This window comes from Salarias fasciatus, chromosome 23 (genome assembly GCF_902148845.1).
Source record: "Salarias fasciatus chromosome 23, fSalaFa1.1, whole genome shotgun sequence".
Lineage (NCBI taxonomy): Eukaryota > Metazoa > Chordata > Actinopteri > Blenniiformes > Blenniidae > Salarias > Salarias fasciatus.
The window spans coordinates 25252209-25277142 of record NC_043766.1 but is presented as its reverse complement, the minus strand read 5'-3'; the positions used below and the strand labels follow the sequence as shown (position 1 = coordinate 25277142).

The 24934-nt window shown below is 42.2% G+C and overlaps 2 protein-coding genes across 4 annotated transcripts in view; one reads left to right on the top strand and one right to left on the bottom strand.

Annotated features, from left to right (window-relative positions):
- Positions 1-13420, bottom strand: part of usp24 (ubiquitin specific peptidase 24) — a 44763-nt gene extending 31343 nt beyond the window's left edge. For all 3 annotated transcript variants that reach the window (XM_030082812.1, XM_030082813.1, XM_030082814.1), the window contains exons 1-12: positions 13009-13420; positions 5654-5822; positions 5508-5575; positions 5269-5412; positions 3872-3997; positions 3532-3567; positions 3369-3434; positions 2282-2347; positions 1012-1086; positions 502-660; positions 282-396; positions 22-125 (exon numbers count right to left, since the gene is read on the bottom strand). In XM_030082812.1, coding sequence (XP_029938672.1) covers positions 22-125; positions 282-396; positions 502-660; positions 1012-1086; positions 2282-2347; positions 3369-3434; positions 3532-3567; positions 3872-3997; positions 5269-5412; positions 5508-5575; positions 5654-5822; positions 13009-13287 — 1407 coding nt within the window. In that variant the 5' untranslated portion in view covers positions 13288-13420. The remainder of the gene's footprint in view (positions 1-21; positions 126-281; positions 397-501; positions 661-1011; positions 1087-2281; positions 2348-3368; positions 3435-3531; positions 3568-3871; positions 3998-5268; positions 5413-5507; positions 5576-5653; positions 5823-13008) is intronic.
- A 1934-nt stretch (positions 13421-15354) lies between these two features.
- Positions 15355-20861, top strand: bloc1s2 (biogenesis of lysosomal organelles complex-1, subunit 2). Its single transcript, XM_030084003.1, has 5 exons — positions 15355-15528; positions 15719-15835; positions 19019-19138; positions 19269-19373; positions 20083-20861. Exons 1-5 carry the CDS (start codon positions 15363-15365, stop codon positions 20112-20114), a joined length of 540 nt encoding a protein of 179 aa, XP_029939863.1. The 5' UTR covers positions 15355-15362; the 3' UTR covers positions 20115-20861.
- Positions 20862-24934: the final 4073 nt, after the last annotated feature.

Sequence of the window (24934 nt, the reverse complement as noted above, 5' to 3'; positions counted from 1 at the left end):
AGAGGAGTCATTCATTTTTACCTGTATTCTCCAGATCTTGGACAGTTCATCCAGCGACAGTTTGCTGCCTAGCAGTTCAATGATTCCCTTAATCCTCTCACAGTACTGAGCCTGATCAATGTTCCCTGGATTAAAACAAAAACAGATCCACAATGTATTCTGTTTCCTTGAATCTTCCAGAAGCAATTAGTCTGCAAAACTGCCGTAGTGTCTGTCCTGCAAAGCACTGCCGTGCAATAAACTAAAGTTCAAGTCAATACCACACAGGCATGCTTTCTTACCTTCCAGTGCTATTGACAGGACTGAGTTCTCTACAAGCCAGTCTAACAGTTTATCAGTGTCGATGGCATTTTTCACAGTCTTTGACACCGTGCTCTCTTCTATCAGCTTTGTCACCTGAGACACAAACATACACGATATGAGATCAGCGGCTGTTTAAAAGAAATACCAGAAAAGTTAAAGCAAACAGGGCGAGTCTGAGCCCGACTGGAAAATGCCGACCTCTTTGAGGGAGTTCATCTTGGTGGAGAAGTGAGGCGTTTTGAGCATTCGCAGCAGCGTGTCCAGCCGCAGGTCATCAACGACAGTGACCAGCTCCCTCTGGAACCTCATACACAACAGCTTGATGGCCGACAGCAGATCTGGGATGCTGACGAGACGCTGAGGCGGAAGAACAAACGATAAAGTACTATACGTTGAAAGTCAAAATCAAAATAGCCACTTTTCTGGATCAACTGTACACAAGCAGTCTAGAACTGGGATCCTGACAGTTCATATAAATTCATGTATTCATATACGTTTCATAAAAATCATGTCTGAACTGTGGTCTAATGTGGCTCACAGTATTACACCTGCAATCTCGCCCTAATTGTGGAGGAACCATCAAATGTCACCAGCTGAGAGCAAATGATGAACCCACACCGCACACTGTGAAAATCCAGCACAGTCACATAAAGTGTCTGAAGAAGCTTGTTGTAAACGGTATCTTGAGATGGTCCAAAATAACAATACCTTGTCTTTAAGGTCCTTTTCTTCCAGGTTCTGCACATATGTGATCATCTTGTGGATAACTGGATCTAGCATAGGCTTCAAAAAAAAAGGAAGAAAAAAAAAAAGATATTAAGAAACTTGGTTCAATCTTTGTAGAGGAAAAAATACTGCTGCAGCAGCAGGACAGTAAGAAGATACTGCAAATAAAAATAGAATAGAAATCAAAATGTAGAGCAGGGGTCATGTTAACAAACGTGCACCTTGATACCAACATTGAAATACATCCCATCCGAGACAACAAAGAAAGGACACACCAGGCAATAAAACTGACAGCCTGTAGGGGTCGATATATTTTATGTGGGGGACAAAACAAACAAGTTCTTAGGACATGGTCTACAGTTAGATTAAGGTCGAACTTAAATGGGGGGGAAGTTGACCAGCATTCACAATCGTCTCAAGCAGGTCAGAGCCTCGCAAACACGTCATTTCACGTTTGAACATGCTCAACTTGAACATTTTCGAAACGGCATCATGGTCATATCAGATGTCTCAAACCTGTCAAAACCGGTTTGTTTTGTCTTGGTCTGCAGTAAAACCCATTGGAAAACACCACACGGCATCAACTTTTCATGAGTTAATGCATTATTATTATTGTTGTTGTGAAAATTGGCAGGCGTGCCTGTGAGCGTCACCAGCCCTCTCTGAGGGCAACGTGGTAAACCTTTCTGAAGGCAGTTTCCTGGGTTTCCTCCTGCAGTTTCTATATGCTTGAGGGACTTTGATTCCACTCGATATCTGCTGACAACATGACCGCTGGACCGTTGTTAGATACGCTGCATTTATGGAGAATTTTGTACTGTCACGCCACACTGTTGCACGACTTTTGTGTGTTGGGTGCAAGCATAAAAATCTGCATGATGAATGTCAAGTGACTCCAGCAAGTACCATACACTCAAATTCCAATTGAATTTTGGTACAGATTACATCTTGTTTTGTGTATTTTCTGTAATTTCTGTGCCTTCAAACAGTCACGATTTGTTGTAGCGGAGTGAGACGGAGGCTTTCAGTTCAAGGTTAGGAAAGTTGCTGTGGTTCATTTCAGATTAAAATTGTACGAGGCAGTGGCAAGCTAATGCAACGCCCCTTGAGAGGATGAATATTAAAAGTGTATTTGTGTTTATCAATTATGACAAACACCTGTTTGAAAGTCAGACCTCGTCAGTCTTTAACAAGTAGAAAGGAGGACACGAATGCTGGGTGTCCTCACACAACAGGACATTTGTGTGCTCACCTGGACAAGGCTTGAGTTTAGATATTCAGCACAAACTCCGAGAGGCTGAACCAGAGCTGATACACACTGCAGAGGAGGAGAGATGAAACACAATCACTCAAACAATACACAAACCAAAAGAGAAACCAAATCGTCAGCACCAGGTGTGATATAAACACAACACTGCAACTGAACTAGTTCCTCTTGTGGCATTGATGGGTGTCACTCTTTATTCAATAACATCATCCGAGTTACAAGTGTGCGGGCTACAGGTCAAACTAAAGTGTGTTTAACCCGACACTGTGCTTTTCTGGCTGAGTGAAAGGATCTTAGCATTAACAGGTGTCGGCCCGAGTTTCCATAATCTAAGCCCAGCTGTCACCTGTCATTCAGCGCACACCGACACAGGTCCAGCGAGAGCTCTGAGAGTTTATGCATTTTTATGAATGAGAAAGCGGCATGTTCCTTCTCCCATGCTCCCTTCTCCCCCACCCCTCCACCCCACTTGACTTCCTGCTCAAAGCAGACAAATGAATGCGTCACCCCTGGGAGTCAGGAGAGGACGGAGCACTCAAGAAAAGAGCACTCCTATTATCTCTTCTCCTTTCACTTTCACTGTCTCATTCTCTGTTGTTCTTGGAGTGTGTTAGATATCTGACGGCTTACTCACTCCGCTGAGCTCCCACCACGACCAACAATGCTCCTCAATGAGCTTTTTCCTCCTTAATATTCTAATGGTGTGTGTGTGTGTGTGTGTGTGTGTGTGTGTGTGTGTGTGTGTGTGGTGAATCAATGGCTATGCACTGCAGTGCTTCCGGCCAGGTTCCCTGAAGGAAGCATCAGTACAAGGATTCCTCAGATCACACGCAACAACCGAGTATTTCAACCGCCGCGGAGCAGGCGGATGAGTGTGTGTGTCGGTGTGTAAGAGAATATTACTGAGAAAGACATTCAGCACCCTGCAGCTGAGAGCAGTGGGGTTAAATATGATGACCTTTTGCCTGTATCGACTTTCGATCCATCACAAGAACAGGAACTATCTCTTTTTTTTTTGTTCGCATATGTGATAACAAACAAGAAGATGAAAGTGAGGGCGGGTATTCCTTACAGCAATCTCGATCTCGTCAGTGTTGAGCTTCGTTTGGATGGCTGTAAATCCTCCCAACTCGCCAAACTACGCACACACACACAAAAAGAAAAAGTGAGATGAGGGGGTGGGTCGGTCCATCGGCAGCAGCATATGGAGATCGTGCTGACAGATCATCACTCACTCGATTCACCAAATCAACCAGCCAACCATGAGGCTCCTGAAACAGATAATGAATTATGTTTTCAGAGGATGACACTGCAAATTGTTGCGACACACATACACAGCTTGGGTTTTATGACAGCTGTTGTGTGTCAGTCACACATGTTTCTCCAAAGTCCCCGCGGCCCAGTTACGCAACACTTGGGAGGAAGAGCTCGCCTGTCTGCTTTTGAATATGGATGTAAACTGTAAGGAATGTGCTAATCACTTCCATCTACATACACACTTTTCACAGCTTATTTGACAGGCAATGCTGTAGCAACCCTGCGTCAAAAAGTACAAACAAAGCAGGTGTCCCTTACTTTCTGATAGGTGTTGCTGGGAGAGACAGCAAACATGTTGGCCTCGTCTCCAAAAACTTCAGCCCAATTCCTCTGGCAGGCCTTCATCCGGTTCTTGAAGTGATATTCATTGTCCGGGTTAAGGGCCTGGACACAAGAACAGAGAAGAATCAACATTAACCCTCTTATCAGTGATGTGACGGGAGTTGATTTTATGACTGAAGTGTGAAAGATGTGCAATGAGAGCTTCTCACCTCAGTATCTGACAGTTTTTCCAATATTACAGGGGTTTTTTTTCATAGCTTAAAGTCAATATTAGCTTTATTTGTACAGCACATTTAAAAAGGTCCACCCGCCAAAGTGCTTCACAGTACAAAAAAAGGCAACTTCAAAGTAAGGTAGTAACAGTCAAAGAGAGAGTGCGCTGTCCAGAGGAGGCTCTGCTCAGCTGAAGGCCGGGGCAAACAGGTGGGTTTATAGCCGGGATTTAAAAGCATAAAGGTCGTCCACAGACCGATCTGAGAGGGGCACACTACTCCACAATCTGGGAGCCACGACCACAAAAGTTCGATCTCCTCTAGTTTTTAGGAGGGATCGAGGACGGTCAAGAGTCCGCTGGTCAGCTGACCTCAGGGCACTGGAGGGCTGCTGGACCTTAACAAGGTCTGATAAATAATCTGGAGCCAGTCCGTTCAATGGCTTAAAAACAAATCAAACAATCTTAAAATCAATCTTGAACCTCACCAGAAGCCAGTAAAGTGAGGAAATCACCGGAGTTATGTGCTTACATGAATATTTCGCTTCCGTATATCACCTCTTAGCCTTAGCATTCCTTTTATATCTTATTCTGCATTTTTCTTAGTAGTCACCTTGAAAAGTCTCACATATGTGAATTTATCATTGTTTAATTATTCATCTGAGGACAGTGCATCCTGTCCTACTGTATCCAAAGCAAGACAGTGAAGGTGAAGCCGATAAGCAGTCAAAACTGCGTAACTTTGTAGATTTCAGTAAAGAAATCCACATGTTTATGCATAAAACTGATACAAAGCCGACATCAGAGATCCAGACTGAATGGCAAAGAGCTCACTTAAACAATTTCAAAAGTCTTACCACGGGGCTTCACATAATTGATCCATTTAATCCATTTGCCAATTCAAATATTTTTTTTTGAAGAAGGAGAGAGGAAGCGATTCTCTGTATATTATAGATTTCAATTAATTTATCCATTGTTGTGATTTGAGTTGCTCAGGAGGTAACCGAGCCCTTGTGACTGATTCATGAGAAAAGGTTAATTGAATGAAAGCCATGTCAAAGTGGCCGTCTGAATCAAATAAGACAAGCAGGAAGGAGCTTTGATGATTAAGCATAATATTTCGTGCCTTTTCCAGTAAATGGATCTAAATTGGACAACGCACCATGGTGAGGACTCCCATCAGGTTCACAGGCACAGGATCCTGTTTCACCCTCTCTGCAACCAGCTCCACCAGCAACATGAGCATGTTGTAGATTCCCTCATGTATCTCAGTGCCCCACTTGTGCACGGCACTGCTGGTCAGCAACTGGTGACAGGCAACAAGAGAAAGAGCAGGAAATTAGGGTTGTGGATGCAAATTACTCAAAGGCTCACATGTATTATCTTATTGCTGTTGCTCACCTTTTTAAAGGCCTCTGGCATGCATCGGTCCATAAATCGCTTGCAGTTCTCGTCCGCGTCAGCAAGACCTGACACAGAGGAAAGATGTTAGCCTGCAACGCTAATTCCCATCACACAAACACACAAACACACACACGTGGACTCACCGTGTCGGGCAAGGCAGGTGGAGGCAATAAGACACTTGCCCAGGGACTCTTCTCTCTTGTAAGGTATGGACCAGTGGTCAGTAAAGACTCGACTCTCCAGCTCATACAGGTTGGTGGTGGGAAACTCCATGCTGACTCCAGAGCAGTTACCATTCTCATCATTGTTTCTCTGCAACACACAAATATGACAAAATCACAACTGGATGCAGAGGACGGCTTCACCTCGCCCTGCTAGTCTCATTGTTTCATAATGATGCTGCAGCTGTGCGATGCTATGATAATACAAATGGTCTCTGGAAAAGATAAAGTCAGACAGGATGATGCCTGATTCTTCGCCTCCCTCTGGGAGGGAAGCAAGCGACTCAGAGTGTCCTCTCCTCAACAATGTGCCCTTCATCCCTGCATCATTCTCCCTCCTTGATTACCTCCTGAGAAACTCTCAGAGCAGATCAAGGCAGGTGCCGGACTTCAAGTGCCTCGCCAGTGATTAAGACTAAAGGAGCTACGATGTGCAGGACGGCCTGAGAGCAGGACTCGAGTTTAATGAACACCCTGTAACAATCCACATCTCTGCATTGTTAACTGCGCAGTGCTTTCCCCGATGACCTTTAAAACGAGTCCAACCTGAGCACATTGTGAGAGAGGTCAAAGCTTAACTCATCTGTATCGACTGTAGTCAAATTGCAAACAGCTGAGCTGCACCAGTGACCAGCGGCTATAAATCCTTTGACTCTGTGGTGGAAAGCAGACCAAAGAAAAAAGCTGAATTATTTATACCACAAAGCTGCCCAATCAAACAAATCCCTTTGTGGATTGACAAATTACAACAACCACATGCAACACTTCAGCATGTCGCACCTTAAATGACCAAGTCATTTTCAATATCTTCACACTACAACTGTGCTATGTAATTAAGCTTGACCCACAGCCTTGTTATAAGAAGCGCGACACAGTGCAAGTGAGACCCAGAATTCAGCTCTCACTACATTATAAATGACCCACACTATTGCAACACATTTGTCCATTTTGCCTGTGGGTGCGGCACAATATAAATGTTAATACAGCAAAAATATAGTTAGGTCAAGCCTTACCATTTGGAATACATCTCCAGATATTACCATGCATAATTTTCAGGGCACCCACTGTATTGCATACTAATAAAAGTGCAGTAAAAACTACTAAACTGTACTCAAAAGACTGAAAGTGAAGCAAACAAAAGAGACGGAGGGGGTAGGGGTGGAGGAAGCAACAGAGAAGCATCATATTTCATCTCTTCCCTTTCTGAGAAAATTACAAATGACAGATAGATGGATGAGAAGAGGGAGACTGAACCAATACAGATCTTATAAGATGTCTTTTTTTTTTAAAGTAAATCAGTAAAGAGACATTTCTGCACTGACTGACTTATTAAATCCTAACTCTGCAGTGATCTTCAGAGTAAAAACTGAATAATCACCAGGGCATCTAAAAAACGACCATCAAGGATGCATCGGCGCTGATGGTTTTAGTATTTTAAAGACTTAAAACGTTTAGGGAGCAGTTTGTGTGTCCCAACAGAACAGTGCACATGTGCACTGTTTTGTTGGATCATGAGGTAACTCAGTGCCTCTCTGCTGTTACTATGCACCAGTAACCCTCCTGGGAATCCCAGCTAAAACTGCAATGTGTTTGTGTGTGGCACAGAGACTGCAGGAGCTATATTTAGGAGCATAACATGAGGCCAAAGACCTACGAGTACGACAGGCCTTTGACAGCCAACGCCAGAAGAAAGAGGAGGAAACACAGCACTTTCACCCCAGTGACTTCAGGGGGGTTCGAAGCTTATGAAGGCTGGCAATTCAATCGCCAGTTCACAAATGTCTAATAATCCAAGAATCGAGATGAATGAAATCACAGAGGTAAATGCTTTATGAGCGAGTTACAGGCGTAAATTACACATATGACAAATGAAAAACCAGGAAAATTGATATTTATCAAAATCAATAAGCATTAAACATGTAAATAAGATTAAATGCTATACTTAATTTGACAGTGTGTGTGTCTGTAAGGTGTATAAATCGATGTACCTTTTTAGATGATTTGACTGATCACAGTCTGTTGGAAACAAGGTATTTGTTAACAGAAATATCTAATGTAAAAATAATAAGTGACACTACGTTTATTCCCAAAATAACATAACACACACACACTTCACTCATCTCTGGTTCTGCTATATCTTTATTATTATGCTGATGTCTGCTTTTGTGACATACAAAGCTTTTGCTGGTTATGTTTGCATGCATTTCTACAGTAATTTGGTCATAAACCAAGCACAGTAACTCTGATTTTTTAAATCTAATCTGGCAAAATGTGAGGATTATGTAAAACAGAAAAGTAAAGAGACATTCAGTCTCTGAAAAGCAGAAGATGAAAATTTGACAAACATTAAAAAATGGTTCAAAGTTACTGAGGGCATTTATGAATTGAGAGGTGACTTAATTGTGAAAAACCCTAATTTTTCATTCCACTTTCAAAAGCTTGTGTTTCCATTTGTACAGTTAAACAGTAGAATGGCCTTGATGATACCCTGAAGGAATTGTTAGTGCTCGATGATTTAGTCTAGTAAGTCAGAAACTAAGAAACATCCAGTGAGCATTAGTTATCTGTCTGGGTCAAAATGCCACGTAGATATCTGAAAAGAATAGACAGACAGACTGGAGATTGGAGATGAGAGAAAGGCAACAGTAACTCAAACACCAACTCTTTTTTGCCAACATATGCAGGAGACCATCTATGACCACACAACATGTTGAACCTTTTAGCTGTTGGGCTACAGGAGCAGAGCATCAGACCAGGTACCACTTCTGTCAACCAGGAACAGGAAGCTGAAGCTCCACGCCATTCAGGCTCACCAATACTGGACGATATAAGATTGGAGAAAAACATTTCTGCTGTCACATTCAGAAGGTCAGAATTTCGTGTCAACAACATGAGAGCATGGACCCACCCTGCCTTGTTTCGACAGCTCAGACTGCTGCTGGTGTAACGGATCTATTCATGACACATTTCAAGCCTCTCCGTGTCAGCTGAATATCACTTCAATTCGACGCCACAACTTTCTTGATCCATGTCCACCATTTAAAACCACAATGTAACATCTTCTGATGGATACTTCCAGCTGGATAATGCACCATGTCACAAAGCTCAAATCATTCTGGAACGCAACAGTAAAGCCAATATACTAATATATCCTCCAGTCACCAGGTCTCAAACCAATAGATCAAGTTTGTGATTTGGGGGAAGGAGATATTCACATCATGGATGTGCTGCTGACAAATCTGTCTCAGTTGTGTGATACTATCATGTCAGTAAGGAAGGAAGTCTTTGATGAATGTTCCCAGCACCAGTACTGAAGGCTGTGAGGTGTCCAATCAGGTCCAGCAAGGTTTATCTAATGAAATAACCTGTGAGGGTATATAAGTAATAACAAGTATAAGGGGTGACTGTGGCTCAGTTGGAAGTCCTTCAGTCACAAGATAACAGGTTTGATTCCTCAACCATCCATATGTCAAAGTGTCATGAGGAAAACTCTGACATGCCATGACTAAATATTTGTGTAAAAATATGGCATAAAAGTAACAAGTTACATCAAGTTCAATATCCCATAAAGAGCATTATAAACAGTTTTCTCTTTTGTCCTACAAGGTCTTTGCAATCGTGTCCAAGTCGGAAGAAATACAAATCCAACCTAACAAAAGTAAAAAATAAAAAAAGGCAGTTATTTGGATAACAAACCAAGCAAGTGATAGAAGTCATACAAACTTAGGAATTCCATATCATAATTTATGACCCAGGACCTAGAATCAGCTTTTTTCTTTTTTAGAACGGAGTATCTACAGATCACATTATAGGGCGTTTTCACAATAGACAAAATAAAATGACATTGGAGCATCGGGCCACAGCGAACCAACACTTCCTTTCTTTTCCAAGAAGAACAAGAAGGAACAATCAGGAGCAATAAGCAAAGCAATCAGCGCACACAGACAATAATTTACATCCGATTCCAGGAATCCAAGATGAATTTAGCTTTGAATCATACAGACTTACACCAATTCATTCATAGTCCCGTCGAGTCCTCATATTAGTTCACCTTTAAATGTGATTCTTATAGAACTCACCAACTCGTGAGCACATGGTCCCAGACTTAGCAGATGTGGCTTTGAACAGTTCCGCGAGTTAGCTCGCGATATAATCTAGTCGGTGGTGAACCTGCATGGTCTGATCTCCGATCTCACCCAGCCTCCAGTGGGCTTCCTCAGATTGGGCTTCCATGTTATGACAGCGTTCCATCACTCTTCTCCAACGGCACAGCAGTGATGTTTTATCAAAGCTGAGAGCTGGAGGACCTCGCTATTGGCTACCGCCTTGCTCACTTTACGATAGATCAGGGCTTTATTTTTCCAACAATGGAGGTTGGCGCCTGGTTGGCTCTCCCACACCAGCATTTCTTGGTGAAAAAATCTTGTCAATTGCGCTGAAGGATCAACTGATCAATTCCATGTTTTTCTGTTCGAGGATTCACGTCAACTGACAATAAATTCCCAAAAGTTAACACAATAGACAAATTCAGACTGACAGCTGCCACCAGCGGAGAGTGATAAGGGAGAGAAACGCGCCCGCCTGCGACGAGAGTCAGAAGAAGAAAAAGTTGGCTGCTCTAATCACAGCAGTAAAACTAAAAGTGGTCACTTCTTTATTTAAAGGTGCATTAAGGACTTTTTCAACTTTAAACATATTTATTTTCCACCATAAATATGTTACAAGTATTCAATGATGTGTACAATGTGCCCTGATATATTCATTTAGTGAACATGGCATACACATCACTATTTTTGTGCATTTCTTATGGCTGGGTATTTATATAGTCATCTGGTTTACTCATAACCTTTTCAGCTCAAACTTGTAGCATGAGTGTACTTGCTTTCACATCACATACAGTCCACTCAATATTTCTCATGCAGCTGTGCTAATACCACCTCAAAAAGGTCGACATAGATACACACAGTGAAACATGCCATGTTACACTGTGTGTTTCCTTATTAGAGATCCTATCAAATTGGTTGCATTTCATGAAACTCTGCTGTTCTGACCTCGTGAACTGCTGGTATTGGAGATAGCTCATGTGGTCGTTGGACTTTTTTGGCTTCTGACTTAATAGTTCCACAACAATTACTATTTTGCCACCGTGACACTAATGCTGTAGAAATAGTATAGAACTATTATGTCATAAATCCAGATGGCAAATGATAACACATGGAAGAAATTACTGTTTTTTCTTTTCCTGTGAAAATGTACATTTTATAGAGTGGCTTTTTGCTTCAGCCTCTGTCTTCTAAAATACACAATTTGAGAGAGAAATATTGATGGACTGTCTGTTGTTTGTTTTATTTTTGTGCTAATCTACCAAGATGTGATATATAGAAGTGCATACTTGATTTTATTTGAGACAAATGATAGAAACCATACACTTTTGCAGAAAAGAACTGCAGCAAGATTTGCATTAAAAAAAATAACTGAACAAATAGATTTGTTTCTCGCCAAAGAATTACAATTCAAGTCATCCAGCTACATTTTATAAAAACTATGGTTATTATGACAATTCACATTTACCAATGCATATCAATCAACCATTGTTTATACTTTGTAAACCTGGATGTGTGTGAGTAAATGAGTGACAGAGGAACAGGGAGGGAGAGAGTGAATGTGTGAGATAAGAAATCAGCAGGGGTAAGACTAACGAATTACAAATACTCAGATCACTGTAATTAAGAGGCTTTAGGGTACTTTGTACTCAGGATTACCCACAAAGGGAATTATGCTCCAGTTTAATTCACACTGTAGTTTCATTTTATACTTCTGCAACTATAAATTGCTAATGAATACAGCCACGTGTTAATTTAATATTCAAATCTTTACTATGTCTTTACTATGTACTTTAGTGGCTAATAAATTTATTGTTTAAAAAGATAATTGTTCTGCTATGTGGCTGCATTTTCTTTCAAACACAATACCCTATTTAAGTATGCCTGAACACCACTGTTAATTTGAGAAATGTGCTTTGAATGTTGATATCATATCCAAGTAAACTGGACCAAATGTTTTACAATACCAATACAATTATTTGTAGCTGAGATGTAACTAATACTTGGAATAGATTTTGAGCAATTTTACATCAATATTGTTACTTGGAATTTGAGAAGGATGTTTTTCCACTCAAATACAAATTTCCAGTATTCTTTCCATCTGGAAATCAGAAGGGAAGAAATTGATAAGTGGTTTCGTTGTTCTGCTGACCCACATTCACAGCACCTCAAACAGCATCAAAGATCTCCAACAAGTGCTTGAACAGTGTGAATAAATAATCCCACAAATAAAACGATTACAAAGCCCTGCTTCTGGCTGCACCTTCAAAGATTTCGGAGATCTTAGAAATCAACAGGTCAAGCTGCTGAATTGAAAACAGCTTGGGGATGCTCGCGGTGCCAGGCGAAGCGGTGCAGGCAGGTCTCATGTGGACCGATGCTCGGCAGATGCCGATGGGGTTCACCGTGTCTCCACCACATAAACACAGCACGGGCTGGGATGCAGTGATAGGACCTGTAGGTTAATTACTGCCAGCGACTGTCTTCGATCACCGAGCATCACGGTCACCTCATGCGTCGTTTGGAGGAAAAAAAAAAAGCCATGCAATAAAAGGCACAATGTGAATTTGAGGTGACAGCCGAGAATGAGAAAAGTGGTGTGATCAGGGGAGCCACGTACGCCAAAGACATTGCGAAATCGCTCCCCGATCCCGGTCCGACGAGACTGCGGTGTCCAGCGGGGGAGCCGAGCACGATGGACCCTGTCAAGACCACCTCCGAGCTAGCGTTAGCTAATCGCGCGAACCACGCTTTGTCGACCTGGCTCGGTGCCGGCTGGTCGGCTGACTTACTACCGGCGACCAGAGTGAAATTCAGCGGCTGAATCCCGTGGAGTGATGCCGCCGTGCTGCCACTGGCGCCTTCAACTCGGCGTTCGCGAGCTAGCCGCTAGTGGCTAGCTGGGTTAGCTGGTAAGTTTTTCAAAAAACACATATAGCACGTTTATCTGCGAAACTACGCTTAATATTCGCACTTATCGGCTGTGTTAGCCTGCCCCGCGTGACAGGAGGGTGTTTCGCCTCCTGCTCTGACAGCTCACGCTGGCGCCGCGCATGTAGCGCTCAACCCGCTAAGTTTAGCTCGTTAAATGGGCGAGCCCCCTTCTCCTCTGCAACTTGCAGTTATCCGCGGTCTTCGTCGCTCCGTGAGCTGATGGTTGCAGGTGGTCCTTACCTCGCTGTCCACCACATCGTGGTATGCCGGAGGGGGGTCGAACCCTCCCGTTCCAGTCCGCCCGCTGTTTTCTCCTTCTCCGCTCGAGCCCAAGCCGGGGGCAGGCCCACTCTCCATCGGCTCGTATCCATACCCGAGTCCGGGGCTTTCGTTTGTCAGCAGCGCCACTGCCTCGTTGATGTCGTTCTTTGCCAGCCGGAGCGCTTTCCGTATCACGTCGGGGTCCGGGAAACCCATGCAGAGGAGCGTGGTGATATGCTGCTCCTCTTCGGTCTCCATTTTCGGGGTGTCTCCGCCTCTCAGACTAATAGTAACGGGGTGTTCGGCACAGCCCTGTAGCACTGCACGCCGCCATGTTTACAGTTCACCACTGCTTGCCTGTCACGATCTGACTTCCCCCACAACAGCTAAGACACAAGTGTTATGGAAAAGTCTGCACACCAAGAACTACGTGCCGCTGACGCGGGCGCGCACAGCGACAAGTCCGAGAGGCAGTGATTCCGACTGGCGAAGTGCAACTGCGTTTTATAGGACCCAGTAATCTATTAAACGCCTTGTTTAATGCAAGATAAAAGAAGTTTATTTCACTTTTTTATTTTGATTGTTTTTTTATGCTGCTCAATACACTGTGTATCCAATATACGTATCCATTGTTTTGTTAGATTGATCTTTTTCCGTTTTTAGGTTAAAGCTGGTCAAAATCTTTTCTTTTTCTTCTTACAAGTATTTAAGCTAGTATGGTAATGGATTGAAGACTAAAGATTTATCCTTATTAACTGATAACATAAAATAAAAATGTAAATCAATCATAGGATGAAAAAAGTCTAAAGAACCTCTCATTGCAATAAGGTGTGTTGCAACAAGCACACAGGAGTTAGCCATCCAGGACCAGGAATGGACACCCAGGCTTATAGGCCATAAATTGTTTAACATTTTGAAAATGTGATTATTTCTTTATTAAATTTTGCCATTTCTTGGGAGCATACCTTTAGGGGATGGGTGCTAGAGCTAAATATATGGACTGCACCTATGAAAACATATCCAAATTAATTTCTAGAGGAAAACTATCAAGAGTAGCAAGCTACTACTGGCTCCCAATGGTTGCACTGTGCACTTTGCATGGCAGCCACCATTATTATTGTATGAGTGGGTGAATGTGATTAAGAATGTTGAGCTCTCTAGGGACTATTCAAGCTCTATATAAGTGAAATCCATTTACCATACATACCTGATATACAACTTGCTTTACACCAGAAGTGTCAAACTCATTTTGATTTCAGGTGGGCCAGGTCAGTAAAGCATTGCAACTGAACACAGGTGTGGGTTTGACCCCCCCCCCTTTTTTTTTTTTTTTTTTTTAGTAGAAAGAAATTCATGTCTTTTTTGTCCTTTTCCACACTTTGTCTTTGATGCCATGGGCAGGATAGGACCAGGGGTTTGCTGGTTTTGGCCCCCAGGCTTTATGTTGTACACCACTGCTTTGGTGATCTAAAGAATATAGCCACTGTCTCAGCTGGCTGCACTTCAGTGTTAAGCACCATCAGGGTTCATTCATTTTTTTTATGCCGCACTCTGTTCCATAACAATTCACAAAGAAGTCCCATTTCATCGAAACAACTCCAAAATGGAAATAGCAACAGACATAAATGTATTGTGAAATAGCCTACAACATATGCAGTAAGTACATGCAATGCGTTATACTGAAAATGTGTCTACAATCGATGATTTACATATGAAAGTATGCAATTATCTTAAGCACTTTTATGCCTGTTCTCATTGGTTAGACAAAAATTATTTTTATCATGCCTTGGAAGATATTTCACCCCTTATTTAATTTTGCAAGGATGATCAAGGGAACAGCATAAACTGATAGAATGTGTCAGTATGTCTGGAAGACGTATGACCAGATCTTAAACCAGATCTTAAAGCAGATCTTAAACCTCTGACCTAAATGGGAAAAAGCCTTAATATTCTTTTCGATCGTCTTGCCTTCTTTCTGTAAATTGCAGAAGTATTGTACTGCAATTATAATAATGCCAAACATTTTAATGTGCGATTCATGCATGGGCATGTATTATCAAATGCATGATTGACGTAGTCCAAACAGCAGCTCTTAAATTCAAGTCAAGGTGTGTGTTGTTTGGTGCAGTTAGTACAGCTGGCATACACCCACTGTGTCAGACTAAATTCACTTTTCACAGGTGCAGAGAGTGAATGTGAAGGCCAGCATGTTGGCAACAAAAGTGTGCTGCAAAACACAACAGAAGGGCGTGGCCGTGCGCGCGAGAGGAGGAGGGGGAGGGGCGGCCTGTCACGTGCGGACTTGCATCACGTGATAATGGCTAATCAGAGACATGGCTGCAACTGGCGACGCAGCCGCTGCGATGGACAGCATCTCCAGGGCTCCAGCGTCCCATTTGGTCACCCCGAACCCGGCACCGAGCAGCAGCGTTCCGCCAGACGGCCCAGAGGATGCCGCAGAGTGTTTACCTGCTGGTCACAGAAAGCCAGGAGCCAACAGTTGCGTGCAGCTGTCTTTGTTCTTCCTTAGCTTGCTAATGCTAAAGTAGCAAACGCGAAGCCAGTCGTGTTTTTGCGCTTCCAGCTTCATCCGTGTAGATGTCAACTTCGTCGTTTTGCGCTGTGTGTTTGTGAGTCTTGGGGCCAGCTGTGATTCAGATCGATGTGTTTTCTCTCTGGTCGTGTTCAGGCGGTGATGGTGTGGAGACTGCAGAGGAGGCTGTTGAACCCGCAGAGCCCGATATTCAAGAGCTGTGCACTGACATGTTTGAAAAGATGGGCATCTTCCTCCAAGGGGAACTGACAGGTGATTCCACCATTGTATTTCCATTTCATTCGGAAGGCTTGGTTTTGGTCACAAGACCCAGAGACCTAGTCAAGCACAAGACTACTCCGTAATTTTTTTTTCTTTAAAAATAAACTAAATAAATAAAATATGTCGTTTGCAAATGAAAGAATAGACCTTGTAAATTAAGAATTCAATGCCATCCACATTTCCCAGGGTATAGGGTTGTGCAAGATAAGCATGCTAAACAGATATAATCACAAACCAGAAAATTAGTATGTACGTTACTAATTAGATTTATGCAATTTACAGTCAGCATGTTGTGTGACTGTCAAGCAGCTGCCTGTCGTTAGTCAGGCCTGCAGCACTATCAGACAGCAGTCCCTCCAGTGTTCAAATAGAAATCAGTTTTAAAACTGCATGGTAGATAATGAACAGATGTTATTTCGCTGAAGTGCAGTTTACAAGAACATTTGTTAAGAACACAGAAACTTGGTAATGCTGGTGTGTTTGGTCACTCCACTCAGCAATCCAGAGTCAAATTGAACTCAAACCCATCTGCTGCTACTCGGGAATAGGGCTCATTGTGTATTGTGTGGAAACGGCACACTCTTCTAGTCCTGTGCTTCTAGTCTGCACTGTGACTTGGCTTATGCCTTTATTTAAATGATGCTCTCTGGGAACTGGTTTATAATCTGCAGTGGTGTCTCAGGTTCAAGCCTATGTCTACCCCAAAAAACGGCATGGATGAGGTGAGCCGTCTCTGATGAAGTGATATGATTTCTAGCTTAAATATTAGGTGTTGATAGGCTTCATTCAGAAGCAAACAATGCCTTCTTCAACTCTTGGACTTCCAGCGATGATTTCCTCTTTGCCAGGATGCTACTGTAATGACACTACTGCCAAAGGTCAAATTTTGTGAGTCCTTTACAGGCTTATGGAGTGGCTGTTTTTTGACCATGTCTGGTCTTCCTTAGCACCCTGAAATAGAGCTCCTGCTGAGCTCTTCAGTAATGATCCAGTGATCTTGGTCCAAATAAGCCTCTAGTAAAATGTGGAGGCTGAGAGTCTGCTCTACCACAGCCCCAGTCTCTATCTGAGAATGGACCTAAGATGGGCTACACCTGCACAGCTACGTAACCCTCCAGGTGTATCCGTCCCTGCTCATTAAGTTTGGACTCTTGCTGGTGTTGTATAGTGACAGATATATATATATATATATATTTTTTTTTTTTTACCGCACTTTTGGCTTTGAGTAACAGTCCAGGCTACATTCACGTTTGATGTCTTGAAATCTGACTTTACTGCACATATGCAGGACACATCAGATTTGTTCTTGGACGACCATGGGAATTTTATTTTCTCAGGCACGTGGATTCAAATGGCCATAGTTAACAATTTAAAAGTCTGTAACAACATTTAGATGAGCATATTCACGTGAGGACTTAAATATATAGCAGCGCTGCTTTTAGCTTCTGGGATGTTGTCTTGTTACACACATTTTTATATGCAACTTGGGAATGTGTGTGCATATTTTTTGTAATTTTTATCTGCAGCATATTAAAACTTTTAAATGGTTTGTTTACTGCAACATCCAGCAACTGTGGCTGGCTTATCATAACCCCGGTATACCCTTCATTGCACACAGTTGACGTTTGACTGGCTCAGTCTGATCACATCCAGCGGTTTGTCCTTTTTTTTTTTTTTTCCAAGCCAATGTGCTGCTCTGCTGTATTACAGAATTGTGTGTAACGTCAGGAGTTGACTGAGATTCCACATATAAGACAGGAGCACCTTTTTAGACCTCTTTACAAGAAAAACAACACCCTATTAGTCTAATACTGTACTTTATAAGCACACTGTGCGGTGTGTGTACGCCATCACGCATTATTGACACATGCAGGTCAGTTCAGAGCCATAAACGTTTGACACCGGAGTCTGATGGGGGTTGCATTCAAATTGTAACCTGAAAAACTGTACAAATGGAATAAGTGTGACCGTAGCATAAATGTTTTAACTTTATTGCTGCTTTATTGCTCAGAGCTGCTTGAGAAGGCACAGCATCTCAATTCCCTGCTACGTGGATGACAGTCAAATTTATGTCCCACTAACGGCCAGCGCTAACGCCTCTATTGCATTGCCTTGACGACATTAAAGCCTGGATGGGAAAAAAAATTAACAACTCAGAAATGATAGTGCTTGGCCCCCGTGACTCCTGTGAACCTCCACCTGACTAGGGCTCCTTCACGCCATATGTAAAATGGACAGCGATTTTAAACGCCACTCACAAATAAGCACAGTGGTTGAGTTCAACTTCTTCCACCTCAGAAAGTTGGCGAAAGTGAAGCCTATTCTTGTAGCCTATTCTTACATGAGCACTTTGAGACAGTAATTCATGCTTTTATTATATCTGGGCTGGATTACTGTGATGCACTTTATTTTGGAGTCAGCCAGTTGTCCCCATCACATCTCCAGTTGGTCCAAAACGCTGCAGCGCGGCTACTGACTGGAGCTTGTGAGAGGGAGCACACCACTCCCACCCTGGCCTCCATGTACCTTGAGTTCATTTTAAGATTCTTAATGGTCTCGACCCACCCTACCTCTCTGAGGTGCTTCTCCTCTGCACCCCTGCTCGGTGCCTCAGGTCAGCTGATCTGCTACTCCTGGAGGTCCTGGTGTAAGCTCAGAGGGGACAGAGCTTTTTCTGTTGCATCCTCTAAGTTGCCACTGTGTGTCAGACAGGCCCCTTCACTGCCCATTTTTAAAAGAGATCTTAAAACACATTTTTATTCGTTGCATTTTAACTCGGCATGAGACTGTGTTCTTGTTTTTCCCTGTTTATTTAATGTATTTTTTTCTTGTTATTGTATTTTATCTTGCACTTTAACTTTTTATGACAATGTACAGCGCTTTCTGCCAACTGTAGTTGCTTCAATGTGCTTTAGAAATAAAGTTGAGATTTGATGTAACCAGAGCGTCATCACTGAGAAGCAAAGTCCCTGATGAACACTTGCAGCTTATTGAGTTTATTCCTCAAAAATGAAGACATTAATGAATTAGAAATTTGTGCCTTTTGTGGTGAGAAAGTGTTGAATGACAGTAAAACCAATCTTAAATGTGTGGATGTGTTTTTTTCCGCTCAATCTTAATTACCACTGTTTCTTTGCTCTCATTAATATTGATTCAATCTGTTTTACTTCTCAGCCACTTGTGAAGACTATCGTCTTTTGGAGAACATGAACAAGCTCACCAGTCTGAAGTACATGGAAATGAAGGACATCAGTATCAACATTGGTCGTAACCTGCAAGATCTCAACAACAAGTGTGAGTGACATGTTACAATGCACATACAAAAGACCGCAGTCAGACAGTAGCAGCAAGTCTCTCCACATACTCTCTGGTCTACACTTCAGTGTCAGCAACACCTGGCTGACTGGTGTGTTTGGTTTTTCAGATGCGAGCCTGCAGCCCTACTTGGACCAGATAAATCAGATTGAGGAGCAAGTGTCTGCACTGGAGCAAGCTGCGTACAAACTGGACGCATACTCAAAGAAACTGGGTAAGACGGTTTCTGTATGTGTCTGTGAACACAGATCTTCCAAACAAGAAACAGTGTTTGAGAGTAATCAATGTATATATATATTCATGCAGCACCTTTCAGATAAGAGGATGAACCTCAAGATGCTTGACCAATGATTGATAAAGACATTGACAGTAATGTTTGCAAACATATATGTGCACAGACGAATATTCATGTGTTTGGGTGAATCATACACGAGTATCCAGAGCACTAAACTTAAACTGTAAGACCTGTACACATCTGACGTGAATGAATTAAATCTGATGCAAAATCCATTAAAATACAGTTATAAATGCACGAGTGTGTAAAAGTACTATTTCCAGAGCACCACTCAAAGTCAGGCTCAAAAGTAAAGGGCAACTTTCCAGCAACTTATTTGTTTTGATCACATTCGGTTATCATTGTTTTACTTCCTTAGTGTTTGTTATGAGTCATGTTTGAATACAGTGTTTGCATAACAACCTGGTCATGTTGGCTTTTTTAGTGTGCCCGCTGTCTGCTTTGGTATCTGTAACGCAGCGTAGCATCCTTTTATCAGCGTGTGTGTCAGCAGATGGTGCTGTGACACCACAAACATTTTCTGACTGGGGTAGTTCTACTGGCAGCCTGTACATTTAGCCAGACTTGGCTTGTGGTTGTGCGCTTGTTCCTGCTTTTGTTAATAATTCATCTTTCCTTGTTTTTACAGAAGCCAGATTCAAAAAACTGGAGAAGCGATGAGGGCGGCGAGGAGGCCGAGTGACACTTATCCTGCCTTCTCACTTTCTTTCACCCTGCCTTGTCTTTTGCTCTATCTGCCCTCTGGAGCCAGCAGCTGCAGAGAGGATGTGAACTGAGACTGAAACAACAAATACTCGGTCACATTGACACCAAGAAATGACATTGCAGGAAGCAGCTGAGTGCACATGAATTAGTGCTGCCCAGCTCGCTGAGATTGAATGAGAACTTCTGATTTTGGCGACAGTCCCACAGTCAAGGTATACAATGTATGCCAGTATTTTTTTTTTCTCCCCTCCCTGATCTCCTGCGTCCTGAACTAAATGACGGTATACACTAGCCTATCACCAGTCACATCCACCTCTGCAGATTGACAGGTTCCTCATTCTACAAAGTGCATAACATTTATCTGCACTATTAATAATGTACTTTTGGACAGCATGCCCAACGATGTGTGTTTCCATCTCATCAAGTCAAGTTTCAGTTATCGACCTTTCGCCTTCTCACTTAAAAATTGCACTCTGGAGTGTGCACTGGCGCAATTTGTGTTTCTTTTTGTCAGGCCAAGGAGACATTAGCACAAACTAGTTATCTCAAAGGGGATCTGGGAGGATCAAAGCTAGAGCAGCTGATAGACGCGTTTTCAAAAGATTGAGTTAACTTCGCCTTGTTTGAAGAGAAAATCATTTGGTTTGAATACATTGTTGTATGTTTACCTGAGTTTACTGAAATAAATCATTGTGTGTATAATTGCTTGACTCATTTCTTGACATGGTAATGTCAAACACCTGACCCATAGTACAAAACCAGCACAAATTAAGACAACATGCAATTTTTGGATCGTCGCTGTTTTTAATCTGTCCACTGGGTGTCGCTCTAATCCAGTGACAGTAAAGCGCACAACTGAGCTGAACACAGCAGGCAAATCTGAACAGTCCAGCGTTGGCCTCAAGGCGTGCTGTAGGAATGTATTTGTGAAAATATGCAAACTGAAGGCTGCAGTAATGTACCATAGGCCTTTTCCTACATTAATCCAAATCTGTTACAACATTCACAATAGGTCTTTATCTGTCTGTAAGGAAAGATTATGCAATAATATTACTTGATGGAATAGACAGAAAGAAATAATACTCTCTATCTGTGTACTCCATATGCATGCAAATGACTTGTTTTACATGTATGATAACACTGACAAAATAAATGCATTCATTAACAAAATAATTTTGTCATTAAAATTTCATACCACGGGACAGCACTCATGCACTAGATTTATGTTATGTTATGTAAAAGCATCTAAAAAAACACAGCAATCAGTAATAAAGTCATAAGGTGCCAAGATGCCTAATGCTGTACTGGATGTAGTGTTGAAAGTATTGGATGCTTTTTTGATTGGAGTTAGAGCTGTTTTGTAATGGATGTAGGAAAAAAAAAAAGTACATTAAATGTGAAAATACAGGGATTTGATTGGACTTATTTGTACTTCAGCTAAGGGTGTATTTTGACGGTGCTGTTTTTATAGTTTATTCTCCTTGTCCCATTAAAAACAAACATGACAGTATTGTTTGGAGTTTGACGCCACAGCTGTGAATGCAATGAGCCAACCTCTGTCAGCAGATGGCAGTGTTGCACTATGATAGGCTGTTAGAACCATGCATACAAATCTGTTAATGAGTACATCGATGGTTAAAGGGCCAAGAAGAGAGTCTAATCCGGACGAGTAAAAAACAAAAACAAAGAAAAGCTCGTACAGCGGGGTTTTCTGAAGGAACGTTGTTGATGATACCGAGTGTTTAACGAGTATCCGGAACTTTGAAAGACGTGTGTGTGTGTGTGTGTGTGTGTGTGTGTGTGTGTGTGTGTGTGTGTGTGTGTGTGTGTGTGTGTGTGTGTGTGTGTGCTTGTGCAGGTCCTAATCTAAAACAGGTCTCTGTCATTAGTCCAGTTGAGGCCCTGGCACAGAGGGAGCTCATTATTCATACTGTAACATTATTTACTGTTGCACTCTGATGCTTCCATCTCTCCCCTTCCCAGCGTTTTTCCAGAACCCTGGGGCATAAATTCAGTTCCCCTCCAGAAGGCTCTCAAATCAGGTCTATTAAATGATTTTCGGTTGTTTTCTGAGAGCTAAATGTGAGTGCCAGCAGCCAGTCAAGCATGGAGAAGAAGGTAACACTCTAATCATAGGTAAGCCGCTCTTGTATTATGTAGTTTTGGGAAGCACGGCATAACTTGAACATGCTGCTGCAAAGCAATTTGGGTGTAGCGTATTCTCTGCTAAATGTGTGGCTTTCAGGCCCAGCCAGTGGAACCTGCAGAAGACAGATCTTGCATAGGTTCCCCTGGCCTTTACTGTATAGGTGTGACTCAGCTTAGTGATTGAATTATGATGCTGAGAGGAAAAATAAAGGAAGCAACCTATAATAGCCATGTTTACAGAAGAAAGTGCTGTTATTCTAAGGTGTTGCCTATACATAAAAGGAAGCAACGAAACAAAAGAAATACACGTCATAAATGATGTCATGTGAAGAAATGAGTAGAGAGACCTAGAATGATAGATAGATAGATAGATAGATAGATAGATAGATAGATAGATAGATAGATAGATAGAATTTCGATTTCTTATTTTCTTTAGATTTCCTTCATAAACTAAATGAGACTTTGCCCCATAGCATCTTCTTACGACATAGTAGGAGCAAGTGAGTGAATGTGTAATGGCTTCATGGTTGTGAACGCTGAGAATGCGTTCCACTTGATGGGACCATTTGCTTCAATGTATGTTGTGTAAATACTGTAGGCTCGCTCTCATATCGTGGTCCACTGTTTATGGAGTGGAACATAGTGGGAGGCGTAGCAAATATATGTTCTCTTGTTCTCTCTCTGTTAAAAACACATAGCTCTGTTTGGACCAACATAATCAATAAGGAGGGTTTCAAAGTGCTTTACAGAATCAACAACAGTTCTGTAAATCATGTACGATAGCTTAATGAATTGCCAGGTGACTGTCTCTCCAACTGTTCAGTTCTTCAGGGGTTGTTATAGCAGGTCATGTCACATGGACCTTATAGTTTTAACACCAGATACCCCTTTGATGCACTTAGCTTTCCCTTAGCTTAAGGAAAATATAAAAAAAATCCAAAAACATCAAGACATAAAAGCTTAAAGACAAATAGAATGTGTAGATAAAATGTTTGACTGAAGCGCCTGACTCAGTGAGATGATCCAGACATTTGATTTGGAGGCCGCAGGGTCAGCTCCAACTGGAGATCTGTCAGGCAGTTTCAACTGAGCAGAGGTCTCTGTGATGGCCCAGGACCCAGTGAAGAGGACATATCTCATTTTTAAAGCTTGCAGACGTTTGGATCACCTCCTGAAAAGCTAGGAAAAAGTTGCGGGGAACAGAAATGTCTGCGCTTCTTTGGCCTTCATACCAAGACGCTGCATGGACTGAAAGGGGAAGGAAATGGAATGGTAGATGGAAGCTCTGATATGCATAAATGTTTCTGTAATTTTCTGCTATGTTTGGCCCAAAACATCTGAGAGAGAAATTATCTAAACACGGAGTGACACTGGCTGGTATTACATTGACCTCCGCCGTGAGGAACCTGGGAGTTATTTCTGACCTGAACTCCTACCATAAATAAGTCTGCAGGACTGCTTTCTTTTACCTGCGTAGTGTCTCAGTCTTACAGTGCTGGCTCAGGGAGGCAGAGCTTTCAACTATCATGCTGAGCAGGTTCAAGTCAGGAACACACTCTTTACATTTAAGGTTAAGTTTAAATCTTTTCTGTTGAATTAAGCTTACAGTCAGGGCTCATTCGGGACCGTCTCGACCATTTTCTAATGAAGCATGAAGCTGCTATAGGTTTAGACTGCAGGGAGACCTACATTGTGCTGCATTGCAAAACACTTTTTCTCTCTACCTTCCTGCAGGTTCTCTGACAGTGGAATTGAAAGTTTGTGGTCTGAATCTCCTGCAGATCATGTCTGCAGCGAGTGGCTTTATGGCTTTATTATAACAACCTCTTTGTTATGACAGTTTGTTTGTGGCCTTTTGCTTGTGTCACCCTTTACCCAAACCAGGGTTTGTATCCCTTCCCACAATCCCTATCCTTTAGACTACGTGCCCCCCAACACACACACACACACACACACACACACACACACACACACACACACACACACACACACACACACACACACACACACACACACACACACACACACACACACAATATCCACTTCCTCGACTTTGTAATGACAGTCTATTTATTGCTTTGCTTTGTTTCTGCGATAGTATGATCCTGTTCTGTCTTTCTATCGTCCAGCCTCAACCAGAACAGCGGAAAGTCTCCAGTTCGGAGTCTGGTTCTGCAGAGGCTTCGTCCTGTTAAAAGCTCGTTTTTCCTTTTCACTGTTGCTTCTGCTTGCTCATGTCGAATAACTGAGTTGCTCTCTGTAAAAGTGCCTTGAGGTTGAGTGTGTTGCATTTTGGGTCTTCATAAGTTAAATTGAATTGAAGTGGATTGAATTGAACTGAGCAATAAATGAGTGTCACAAAGCTAACAATATTTACCAGTAATAATGTTTAAATTCAGCAAACTTACTTTTTGTATGTTCCGGACGTTTTGCCTTGGGAAACCTGTCGTTGTCACACCACTCTCAGCCTCACCACATGACCTTTTGCAACAGAAAATCTGGAATCAATAAAAATAAACAAGACACGTTTCCTGCTGTTTTAGAGGTGCTGGAGGAAAAAATTTACCTGTGAGTGGAGTTAACATGACTGTTTCTACTTGTATTTTTATGGCGGATCTGTTGTCTTA

Excerpts from the sequence above, each read along its gene's own strand:
- bloc1s2 (XM_030084003.1), top strand. The coding sequence starts at position 15,363 with ATGGCTGCAACTGGCGACGCAGCCGCTGCGATGGACAGCATCTCCAGG. Across the intron at positions 15,836-19,018 it reads CCTCCAAGGGGAACTGACAG|CCACTTGTGAAGACTATCGT; the intron begins GTGATTCCACCA and ends TTTACTTCTCAG. Across the intron at positions 19,139-19,268 it reads GCAAGATCTCAACAACAAGT|ATGCGAGCCTGCAGCCCTAC; the intron begins GTGAGTGACATG and ends TTGGTTTTTCAG.